The sequence below is a fragment of the Somniosus microcephalus genome, chromosome 21, assembly GCF_052327205.1.
Source record: "Somniosus microcephalus isolate GS21.2 chromosome 21, FLI_Smic_1.0, whole genome shotgun sequence".
Taxonomy (NCBI): Eukaryota; Metazoa; Chordata; class Chondrichthyes; order Squaliformes; family Somniosidae; genus Somniosus; species Somniosus microcephalus.
The window spans coordinates 74,415,695-74,428,069 of NC_141007.1; the positions used below are offsets into that span (position 1 = coordinate 74,415,695).

At 44.6% G+C, this 12,375-nt stretch overlaps 1 protein-coding gene across 5 annotated transcripts in view; it reads right to left on the reverse strand.

Moving 5' to 3' along the window:
* Positions 1 to 12,375, reverse strand: part of LOC147102975 (uncharacterized) — a 164,691-nt gene that overhangs the window by 60,364 nt on the left and 91,952 nt on the right. For all 5 annotated transcript variants that reach the window (XM_085963981.1, XM_085963979.1, XM_085963977.1 and 2 more), the window contains 3 exons: positions 6,873 to 7,106; positions 4,270 to 4,376; positions 1,571 to 1,771 (listed from right to left, as the gene is read on the reverse strand). In XM_085963981.1, coding sequence (XP_085820107.1) covers positions 1,571 to 1,771; positions 4,270 to 4,376; positions 6,873 to 7,106 — 542 coding nt within the window. The remainder of the gene's footprint in view (positions 1 to 1,570; positions 1,772 to 4,269; positions 4,377 to 6,872; positions 7,107 to 12,375) is intronic.

Genomic DNA, 12,375 nt, shown 5'->3' on the forward strand with positions numbered 1-12,375 from the left:
TAACAGAGAGGGTTGATGAGGGCAATGCGGTTGACATGGTGTACATGGATTTCCAAAAGGCGTTCGGCAAAGTGCCAAATAATAGGCTTGCCAGCAAAGTTGAAGCCCATGGAATAAAAGGGACAGTGGCAGCATGGATACGGAATTGGCTAAGTGACAGGAAACAGAGAGTAGTGGTGAACGGTTGTTTTTCAGACTGGTGGAAGGTATATAGTGGTGTTCCCCAGGGGTCGGTTCTAGGACCACTGCTTTTCCTGATATATATTAATTACTTGGATGTGGGTGTACAGGGCACTATTGCAAAATTTGCAGATGACACAAAACTTGGAAGTATAGTGAACAGTGATGGACTTCAAGGGGACAGACAGGCTGGTGGAATGGGTGGGCACGTGGCAGATGAAATTTAACGCAGAAAAGTGTGAAGTGATACATTTTGGTAGAAAGAATGAGGAGAGGAAATATAAACTAAAGGGTACAATCCTGAAGGGGGTGCACGAACAGAGAGACCTGGGGGTATGTGTGCACAAATCGTTGAAGGTGGCAGGGCAGGTTGAGAAAGCAGTTAAAAAAGCTTACGGGATCCTTGGCTTCATGAATAGAGGTATCCTTGGCTTCATGAATAGAGGTATAGAGTACAAAAGTGTGGAAATTATGATGAACCTGTATAAAACACTGGTTTGGCCTCAACTGGAGTATTGTGTCCAATTCTGGGCACCACACTTTAGGAAGGATGTGAAGGTGTTAGAGAGGGTGCAGAAAAGATTTACAAGAATGGTTCCAGGAATGAGGGGCTTCAGTTACATTGATAGACTGGAGAAGCTGGGATTGTTCTCCCTGGAGCAGAGAAGAGTAAGAGGAGATTTGATAGAGGTGTTCAAAATTATGAGGTGTCTGGACAGAGTAGATAGCGAGAAACTGTTTCCGTTGGCAGAAGGGTCGAGAGCCAGAGGACACAGATTTAAGGTGATTGGCAAAAGAACCAAAGATGACACGAGGAAAAAAAAATTTTACGCAGCGAGTGGTTAGGATCTGGAATGCGCTGCCTGAAAGGGTGGTGGAGGCAGACTCAATCATGGCTTTCAAAAGGGAGTTGGATAAGTACCTGAAGGAAAAAAAATTGCAGAGCTACGGGGAGAGGGCGGGGGAGTGGGACTAGCTGAAGTGCTCCTGCAGAGAGCCGGCACGGGCTCGACGGGCCAAATGGCCTTCTTCCGTGCTGTAACCATTCTGTGATTCTATAACTTGCTGTAGACCCACCAATAAAGGGCATCAGTCAGGAGGACTGCTGTTAAACCCAAGTATTTGGTGGATCTGTCAGACTGCTGTTCTCACTGTAGGAAAGATTTCAGATTCAGTGAAGAGGTTTGTGATTTTACAAAACTCTCCTGAAGTCCCGAAAGAGGACTTGGCTGATGGGTAGGTAAAAATAAAGCAGAGTGCACATTTTCCTCTGGGACCTGCAGCAGAACAGACTTCTCCAAGATGCCAATCGACTTGCTGATTTCTATCACTCTGTTTTTACTTCAAAATGAACTGACGTTTCCCAGCAATCTCAGTGGAAAGGACTCACCTTTATGACCTTTGATGCAATGGACATGAGTTTTGCTGGATCCAGTTTGGTATGATAATCCCTAATCCATTCTGTAATCCCCAGAAGGATTCCCAGTTCGTGCAGTCGGTTCAGATACCGGAAGGAGCAATTTGCTGTTTGAAGCAGGAGTTCCTTTGATTCGGATTGCCCGATTACTCTAGAAAATGGCTCGAGGAATACCTGCAATTTACAATCGTTTCCAGTATTTTAATAACTATCCTTTTAATTCTGCATTCCTTCTATAAACCTACAGCTGCCAAAATTAATTTCACATTTACAAATCAATTACATTATCCTGTGTAAAAGGAATAATGCAGGATGGAGTAACAGCTAGACCTGTTTCTGGTTGAGGTGGAGGATCATCTCGCACAAAAAAGGTAGTTACAGCATAAAATTATCAGGGCCAGGGTGGTTTCCGGGACAAGTTTTGATCGCCCAAGGGGGCCGGAGAAAATTCCTCCCCCACAATTGGCCTGGGTTTTTAAGAACATAGAAAAATAGGAGCAGGAGTCAGCCATTCGAGCCTGCTCCGCCATTCAATGTGATCATGGCTGATCCTCTATCTCAATACCATATTCCCGCTCTCTCCCCATACCCCTTGATGCCTTTTGTGTCTGGTTTTTCATCTCTCCCAGGAGATCACATGGTTTTGGGTATGGCGTGTATACATTGGGGTCCACAAGGTATCACGATTGAGGGGGACAGGCTGGATGGACCAGTGGGTCTTTTCCTGTCTGTCATTGTTGGTGTCTTATTTTGAGTGAAGCTGGCACATCGCTCAGAACCGGTTTTGATCGTGATATTTCATGGTGGTGCCCACTATAGACACAGCCTGCACACAAGACACCTTAAAGTATATGTTTTAGTGGAAGAGTGGAAATTAAACTATAGGGAGTTTTTAAACAGTTGATATAAAACCCCCATTCAATTTTTAACAACCAGCCTGGAGTACCCTGTAAAAAAAATGCACAACTGTTTTAATTTCAGAAATAAATAAGAGGCCCACAGGATGCAGGTTCACCACCTGTAAATACTGCTTCCTCCTCCTCCTCCTCTCCCCCACCCCCAACAATATGACAAAGAATAGAATAGTGAGCAGAAGCATGGCTGAACTGGACCTCCGCCCATTAACACACTGGTACCATGTTCATGTCATGGCTGGCTGAGAACATCAGGGGGGGGGGGGGGCGAAAGGGGGAGCAGTCATTTCACAGCTTCACAAGTCTGATTGAAAGGCAATCAAAATTACTACAGGTACAGATTTCTCAATAACTGAATTACATAGTAGTCATCTTATCACTTAGTGGAAAGTGTATTTTTAATAATAGGTGTCACAATTCAATCATATACTTGAAAAAAAAATCTTATTTTGGCTTGAAAACCAAGTTTGGCATTTCTAATGCATGATAAGGATCATCCTGTCCCTGTCTCACTGTGTAACTTAGGAACAGGACACTGCACAGCTCATCGATAACAACTGTTTAATGCAACCAACAGCAACATTTAGCTTAACATTACATATCTGAATCCACAAAATGGCAAAGCAGAAGACAGGTTACGTAGATGAAACTTTCTCGGAGTGACCTGGATTTGCTTAGAATCTCTATAGTGCAGGAGAAATCATTAAGCAAACACACAAACACAATAAGCGTATGTATATTGAGGAGATGAATTACCCCCCAATTTCTCCCCAGCCTGCGGGAGAGGTGAGCAGGTGATCGACGAATGTCATTCCAAGCTGGGTGCTAAACGGTGCAGAAGAAGCTGCCCTGCAGGCCTTATGAGTGTGAGTGCTACCTGGCGCAGTGCTAAACATAGAAGATAGGAGCAGGAGTAGGCCATTCGGCCCCTCGAGCCTGCTCCGCCATTTAATGAGATCATGGCTGATCATCCAAATTCAGTACCCTGTCCCTGCTTTCTCCCCATATCCCTTTAGGCTTAAGAAATATATCCAACTCCTTCTTGAATATATTTAATGAATTGGCCTCCACTGCCTTCTGTGGTAGAGAATTCCACAGGTTCACCACTCTCTGGGTGAAGAAATTCCTCCTCATCTCTGTCCTAAATGGCTTACCCCTTATCCTTAGACTGTGACCCCTGGTTCTGGACTCCCCGGCCATCAGGAACATCCTTCCTGCATCCAGTCTGTCTAGTCCTGTTAGAATTTTATAAGTTTCAATGAGATCCCCTCTCATTCAAGCCCAATCGACCCAATCTCTCCTCATACGTCATTCCTGCCATCCCAGGTATCAGCCTGGTGAATCTTCGCTGCACTCCCTCCATGGCAAGAACATCCTTCCTCAGAGACCAGAGGATCCCAGGTTCACTCAGCAGGATCGCCAATAGGATCTCCAATAGGACAGCGATAAAGGTGCTGGAATTGGTCTCAGCTGCAGGAACGTGCAGTGTGAACATTGGATGAGAACAGTAACCAGTGATGCCCGGTGAGATCAAATAGCCTGCCACACTCCAACTGGCCACGTGGGCATTTTGACAAATCTGGTTTTGCAAACAGCTCTACCCGGTGCTAACAGCAAGTGTCTGTTGCATACAGACATTTTGCACTGAACAGTTAAGTACTGCATCATTTATGTCCATTTTACACCCGATGTGGTGACATGCTAAAGCGAAGGCATTAGACGATACAAGTCATGCAGTGTTCATGAATAGCAGGCTACCTTCTGTAAGAGCGATTTGCAGAGTCTGACTGGAATCCTGATAAGACAATCAAGAATGAATTTGGCGGATAGATTTGAAGATACTCCTTCAGTCTCCAAGAAGTTTGCTGTAAAAGAAAACAAACCACAAAAGATGCTGGAAATGAGAAAAATGTTGGCAGAAATCAATGCTGTAACCACATTCTGAGAATAAAGCTGCTAATCTGTTCTCCAAAAATCCAAGAGTCTATCGTCCCTCACTTGCAATTGGGAAGAAAGTCACAACACGAGTCTGCTAATCTCCATCATCCATTTTAAAATAAAGATGTGTGGGGCAATTACATGAAACTTGGGGCACAGCAGAGTGGAGAGAAATATTCTATCCTTTTATTCATCATTAAATTATGTTACGTATATATTGAGTCTCATCACATTGAAACGTCTCAAAGCACTAAATTACTTTTGGAATAAGGTAACTTCTGTAGGCAAACACACAGTCATTCTGCATCACGAACACACCACTAACTACAATGGGATGAATGAGAAGTTAAGCTCAGGACTCGGGGGGCGGGGCGGCGGAAGGAATGTTGGCCAGGAGAACTCGCGGCACTATTCAAAGAGCAGGGTGGTCTGTAATGTCCACCTGTACATGGTGCCTCAATTTAACATCTTATCCAATTCTATCTTGGGGAAAAACCTGAAATATTCAGATCATTTATAGGTCTAGCAGTTTCTAACCAACCATATCCAACACCCATTTATTTTCCGCAATGGGCTTTTTCTCATTTTCATGTTTCAACATTTTGCCAGCATCAAGCACTCCAGGTCAGGTACACAATGGGTCTGTTGCAAAGTAAAAGTCTACTTACACTGCCTTAACTTTGTACACAACATAAATATTGCACAGGAACAGGAGGAGGCCATTCAGCCCTTGAGCCAGTTCCTACATTCTATTAGACAATGGCTAATCTATTACTCAATTCTATTTAGCCACCTTTTCCCCATTGCCCTTGATACCCTTACCCAAGAAAAACCTGGCGTGCTATTTCCATCTGCAGACATCCATTGACTGCAGCTGCCAAGTTAAGGGCAGGTTTGCCAAATGGATTTAATTGGGCCAAATAGGAATTGCACTAAAGCACAGAGACTGATTTTATTTTGGGTTCTTAAAGCCACCAGAGAGGGAAACTTTTCATCTCATTAGTCTGGGCTAGATTCAAAACCCAACTCCCAGACATGGTATAGTAGCGTAGTGGTCATGTTACTGGACTGGTAATCCAGAGGCCCTGACTAATGATCTAGTGATCTCGAGTTCAAATGGCAGTTTGAGAATTTGAATTTAGTCTGGAAATAAAAAGCTGGTACCAGTAAAAGCTATCGGATTGTCGTAAAAACCCAACCGATTCACTAATATCCAAGCAAGCAAGCCTGACTTGCATTTATATCGCGCTTTTCACGACCACCAGACGTCCCAAAGCGCTTTACAGTCAATGAAGTACTTTTGAAGTGTAGTCACTGTTGTAATGAGAGACATGCGGCAGCCAAATTGTGCACAGCAAGGTCCCACAAACAGCAATGTGATAATGACCAGATAATCTGTTATTGTTATGTTGGTTGAGGGATAAATATTGGCCATGACACCGGGGATAACTCCCCCGCTCTTCTTTGAAATAGTGCCATATTTGGGATGGAAATCTGCCGTACTTACACGGTCTGGCTTATATGTGACTCCAGTCCCACACCAACGTAGCTGACACTTAACTGCCCTCTGAAATGGCTTAGCAACTTCTGTATCAAACCCCCAACCAGGGATGGGCAATAAATGCCAGTCTTGCCAGTAATGCTCACATCCCAAGAATGGAAAACCCCCCCCACTATTTTAATAGATTACACCAACTATTTCCTTTATAATTAGTTGGGGTTATTCAATCTCATGAACATATATAGTACAGCAGGGATACACAACTGTCAGACACATAGGAAGTCTGTGCCTAAAGAAGATATATATTTGATGTCATGTTTCATTTACATCACCATGAATACTACAAGAGGTCGTGATTCATTCCTCAACTTGTCATTCTATCACTAGCCTAAATAGAATCTCTTGGACTCAGCTTAGGTTTATATGTCCGGTTTGCTTTTGCTTGCTGGTACTCAGTCCGTATGGATGTAACGTCCCCACCCTTGTTTTTCACTATTTTATTCCACTTTTGTACCCTGCCTTACTTAACACCTTATTTCTGGATCATTATTTTTCACCCTTGGGAGACAAAACATAGCCTGCACTTTTGTAAGGAGTGTGACAGGGCCATAAAGAGGAAGTTGGAGAGGGGAAAACAACCCACAGCCTGTATAATCCCCTTGAACCTGTCAGCTTGGCACTTTATGCAATCATATCATGGTAAAGACAAGTTCAAAAAAAATAAACAAACGGCACTTCCCGACTTGATTGCTGCTTTCCCAATGCATTCGTCTCCACACATGACAAACAAGACTATTTATTTGTGACCCGATTATGAATCTCTGACGCATAACCAAGGCAAGCGAGTTTGGGCGATTGGTAGCACTTGCCAGAGAAGTGTCATTTTAAATTTGAATACGCTGCTGAACGAAAACAATCTTACCTTCTAAACCACCGATTGCTGCCAAAGCAGTTTCCACGTGATTAGCTAGCAATGCCAAGGGAGCATTTCTTAATCCATCTGCAGTTACAATGGAAACTAAATGCCCTGCCGTCCCTGCAGGGTCGCGTGCCTTGACAGCCTGAGCAAAGAGTTCAGGGCTTGTATCTGTGGTGAGTCTCAGCAATACGCCTGGCTTTACTTCTAGGGCAACCAGGTCATTGAGCACAGCTGAACCTGCAAGGGAAAGAAAGAACTCTCATTTATATAGCACATCCCACATGCCTCATCCCCCAATGTGCCTCACACATCAATTTACTTCCAAGTACAGTTATGGTCGTTATGTAGGTGAATGCAACGAATATTTCATGCTTAGTGAAGTCCCATAGTAATGAAGTAAATAACCAGTTAATTTGATTTTAAGTGGTGTTGGTGGAGGGAAGAAGTTTGGCCAGGACACACAGGGAACTCCCTCATCTTCTTGAAATAGTGTCATGGGATCTTTAGGCCTAGAAATTCAGTATAGCCACGTTTGGGGCGCTACAGCCGGGCGGCCGCTAAAGTTTGTGCCCGGCGCAACTTCGCCGATATTCAGTGGCATCGCCCCAAGAGGATGCTGCTGCGCTAAAACAGGCGATGCACGACTATCATTAGGCGCTAAGCCGGCGGCCCGGGGCGAAACCCGAGGGCGGGCGCAGCGCAGATGCGGCGAGTTGCTGATTGACGGCAGACACTCTGGCGCCGGTGAGCTCTTAAAGGGGGAGGGTGGATTTGTTGGCCTGCCACGCCCTGCACATTGCAGCCCTGAAGCAAGGCCTGACCACTGCTGCTTGATCTGGACAACGCCCAGGACTATGGAGAAGGCCAGGGTTTGCACCCATTGCAGCCCCCATTAGATGTTTCCAATCAATGCTATGGCTCTGAAGTTAAAGACAAGTGCAAAGCTGTGGCCTGAAGCCACAAGTACCTGTGCGAGTGTTGAGCCAAACCAGAAAGCTCTCTACCTTTGTCTCTCTGCAAAGATCCGTCTCTCACAAAGAAGGAGTGTTGCAAAATGGCTGCCATTTCTACTGCAGGAGAAGTGCCCTTTAATTAGCGCCCCCCGCGCCCCGCAGCGACTGGGAACCGTTCCCCTCTACCAGTCGCTAGGGGCGCCAGGCGCGCAATAGGCCGGCGCCACTGAATTTCCGGTTTGGGGCGCACAAAGGGCGTTGCACGATGAAATGATGTCAGGATCTGTGCGCGCAGCTGAGCGCGCGCAAAGGCTTTGCGCCGCCGCTAAATCTTTACTGAAGTTGGGGAGAGGCGCAGATCGCGCAGCCGCTAGCCGCCTAGCGCCCCACATCTCCTCCTCCTAAGGCGCTAGCGGCTGGCGCAAACAACTGAATTTCTAGGCCTTAATGTCCACCTGAAATACTGGACCAGGCAGACAGGTGCTCCACCAAAGCACAGCGCCTCAGACAGTGCAGCACTCCCTCAGCATTGTACTGAAGGCAGCCTAGATTATGTGCTCACAATGTGATGTGGGGCTTAAGTCATCAACCTTCTGCAAGAAATGCAAAAGGGAAAAAGGTAGATGTCAAAAAAACTATAAACCATTTATTTTAAAATCAAGACTTTTTCTAAAAATGTATCAATGTACAAGGAATAAAAACAGAAAATGCTGGAAATACTCAGCAGGTCAGTCAGCATCTGTGGAGAGAGAAACAGAGTTAACGTTTCAGGTCGATGACCTTTCGCCAGAACATCGACCTGAAATGTTAACTGTTTCTCTCTCCACAGATGCTGCTTGACCTGCTGAGTGTTTCCAGCATCTGCAGTATTTTGCTTTTGAATAAGAAGAGGAAATTGGTTTAATGTGGGTCACCAAGACAGACACTGTGAGGGAGTTAAATGAACAAAAACAGTTACAACAAAACCACTGAAGCTTCCTACAGATGTTATTCAGCTCTAACACCACAAATCAATGATCAGCATTCTGCCCCAGAACACCTCCAATCCCTTCCTAGGACCAATATCAGATCACCAAGGGAGCCCGTTTAGAGCAACACAATTCTGGAAAATCACACTACATACTAGAACCCAGGTAAAGTAAATGGAGCTTTTTCAGGATACATACAGCCTTCCCTGCAATATAGGAACAGGATTAGGTCATTCAGACCCTCGAGCCTGTTCTGCCGTTCAAGTAGATCATGGCTGATCTGTGCCTCAACACAATTTGTGCGTCAGGGAGCGACGGAGGAGGAATGGATACCCGAAATGGGAGACCTCCACAAGAGAACAAGTTGATTTTTTCCCAATCAGATATCATTGGGTGAATGATACAATGCCCTGCGCCACAGGTGGGTCCTTGCATGCAGTTCAGTGCAGATTAGAAAACTGTAGCGTTCTGCGGCAGTACATTACAGGGTCTCACAACATTCACCCTTATTTATAATTTCTTTTATTCTCCTACCTGGAAAGAGTTGGGTGGTGGGCAGGTGCTTTTTGAGTAGCAAGTACTCCCTCATACACTTAACATTGTCTTTGAGCAATATTGTACCGTTAACATTTCATTGTTTAGATTGGTGTCTCGGCTCAACATCCACAACTAGGTCTGCACAGAGCGGGATTAAAACGGCGTGGACTTAAACAGAATGTTTTATTTGGGAATTTGGAAAGAGTGGGAAGGAGTTGCTGCTTTTTGCCTACACTACTTGAAGTGCTTTGTGTTACAGGTAGATATTTAATTTCAGTACCCATAACTTACTCTAGATCAAGTAAGTAGTCAAGAAACTACACTGTAAACTAAGTTACCTAATGACAAATTTAATTAAATAAATCAAGGTCATGTAGGGATGGCAGTGCAAGTGGTGTGCCGCAACTGCAGCATGTGGGAGTTTGTGGAGAGCAGTGTGATCCTGGACAACCACGTTTGCAGTAAGTGCCTGCATCTTGAGGAACTTCAGCTCAAGAGTTCTTGAGCTGGAGTCTGAGGTGCAGACATTGCAGGGCATCAGGGATGGGGAGAGTTACCTGGACACTTTGATCCAGGAGACAGTCACACCCCTTAGGTTAGGTAGTGGTACAGGTCTGGTTAGTGGTCAGGGACAGGAGGGTGTGACTGCAACTCAGGCAGGTAAGGGGACCCCAGGTGCAGTGCTGGAGGAGCCTCGGCCTTTGCCCTTGTCCAACAGGTATGAGGTTCTTGCTGCCTGTGTGGATGAGGGAAAAGCCTGCAGGATGGATGAGCAAGCTGACCACGACACCATGGTGCAGGAGGCCATTCAGGTGGGGGGAGTGAAAGGGAATGTAGTTGTGGTAGGGGACAGTATAGTCAGGGGGATAGATACTGTTCTCTGCAGCTGTGACCGAGAGTTCCAACGGTTGTGTTGCCTGCCCAGTGCCAGGGTTAAAGACATCTACTCTGGAGGAGAACTTGGAGTGGGAGGCGGAGAATTCAGTTGTCATGGTCCACGTAGGAACCAACGACATAGGTAGAACTAGGAATGAGGTTCTGCTGAGGGAGTCTGAGGAGCTAGGATCCAAAATAAAAAGCAGAACCTCAAAAGGTAATAATCTCTGGATTGTTACCGGAGCTACACACAAATTGGTATAGGGACAAACAGATTAGAGCTTTAAATGCATGGCTCAAAGAGTGGTGTGGGAGGAAGGGGTTTCAGTTCATGGGGTACTGGCACCAGTACTGGGGAAAGAGGGAGCTGTTCCATTGGGACAGGCTCCACTTAAACCGGGTTGGGACCAGTGTCCTGGCGAACCGAATAACTAGGGCAGTAGGCAGGGCTTTAAACTAATGAAGCGGGGGGGGGGGGGGGGGGGGGATTCAGCAAAGAGTAAATTTAAAAGCAGCGAGAGAAATGTCAAGGTTCTAGAGCAGAGTTTTGGGTAAAAATAAGCAGAGTGGGTCAGGAAGGGACAGAGAGAGAGTAACAAAGGTAATAAGGCATCAGTAACTAAGGTGACATCAGGGGAAAATAGAAATAAATCAAAGCTAAAGGCATTGTATCTGAATGCGCGAAGCATTCACAGCAAAATAGATTAATTAATAGCGCAGATAGAAATGAATAGGTTTGATCTGATAGCCATTACAGAGACATGGTTGCAATGTGGCCACGGTTGGGAACTAAATATTCCAGGATACTTAACTTTTAGAAGAGATAGGCAAAATGGAAAAGGAGGAGGGGAAGCCCTGATAATAAAGGATGGGATAAGACAGTAGAGGGAAAGGATCTTAGCTCCGAATAAGTAGAAACAGCAAGGGGCAGAAAACATTGGTGGGAGTTGTTTATTGGCCCCCAAACAGTAGTTGTAATGTAGGGCAGAGTATAAAACAGGAAATTAGAGGAGCATGTAACAAGGGTAATACAGTAATCATGGGGGACCTTAATCTACATATAGACTGGGCAAACCAAATTTGCAGTAATAGTGTGGAGGACGAATTCATGGAATGTATGCAAGATAGTTTTCTAGATCAGTATGTTGAGGAACCAACGAGGGAACAGGCTATCTTAGATCTAGCATTGTGCAACGAGAAAGGGTTAATTAATAATCTTGGAGTAAAGGAGCCTTTAGGGAAGAGTGACCATAATGAGATATTTTTATATTGAGTTTGAAAGTGATTGTTAAATCCGAAACTAGGGTCTTCAATCTAGACAAAGCAAACTACGTAGGTATGAGGGGCGACTTGAATAAAGTAGATTGGGCAACTACATTAAAGGTATGACGGTAGAGAAGCAATGGCTAGCATTTAAGGAATTAATACATAATTTACAACAAATATACATTCCTTTAAGGCACAAAAACCCCATAGGAAAAGTGGTCCAACCATGGCTAACAAGAGAAGTTTAAGATAGTATTAGATCAAAGGAAGAGGCTTATAATATTGCCAAAAAGAGTAAGCCTGAGGACTGGGAGGATTTTAGAATTCAGCAAAGGAGGACCAAGAAAGAAAGGGAAAATAGGAGAGTAAACTAGCGAGAGACATAAAAACAGAATGTAAAAGCTTCTATAGGTATGTAAAAAGGAAAAGATTAGCGAAAGTAAATGTGGGTCCCTTACAGGCTGAGACAGGAGAAATTATAATGGGGAATAAGGAAATGGCAGAGAAATTAAACAAAAGCTTTGTGTCTGTCTTTACGGAAGAAGATGCAAAAAATTTCCTGGAAATAGTGGAGAACCAAGGGTCTAGCGAGAATGACAAACTGAAAGAAATTAGTAAAAAAATATTACTGGAGAAATTAATGGGACTGAAAGCCGATAAATCCCCTGGACCCGATGGCCTACATCCTAGGGTTTTGAAATAGGTGGCTAGAGAGATAGTGGATGCATTGGTTGTCATTTTCCAAAATTCCATAGATTCTAGAACGGTTCCTGTGGATTGGAAGGTAGCAAATGTAAACCCACTATTTAAGAAAAGAGGAAGAGAGAAAATGGGGACCTACAGGCCAGTTAGCCTGATATCAGTAGTAGGAAAAATGTTAGAATCTATCATTAAGGGTGTGGTAAC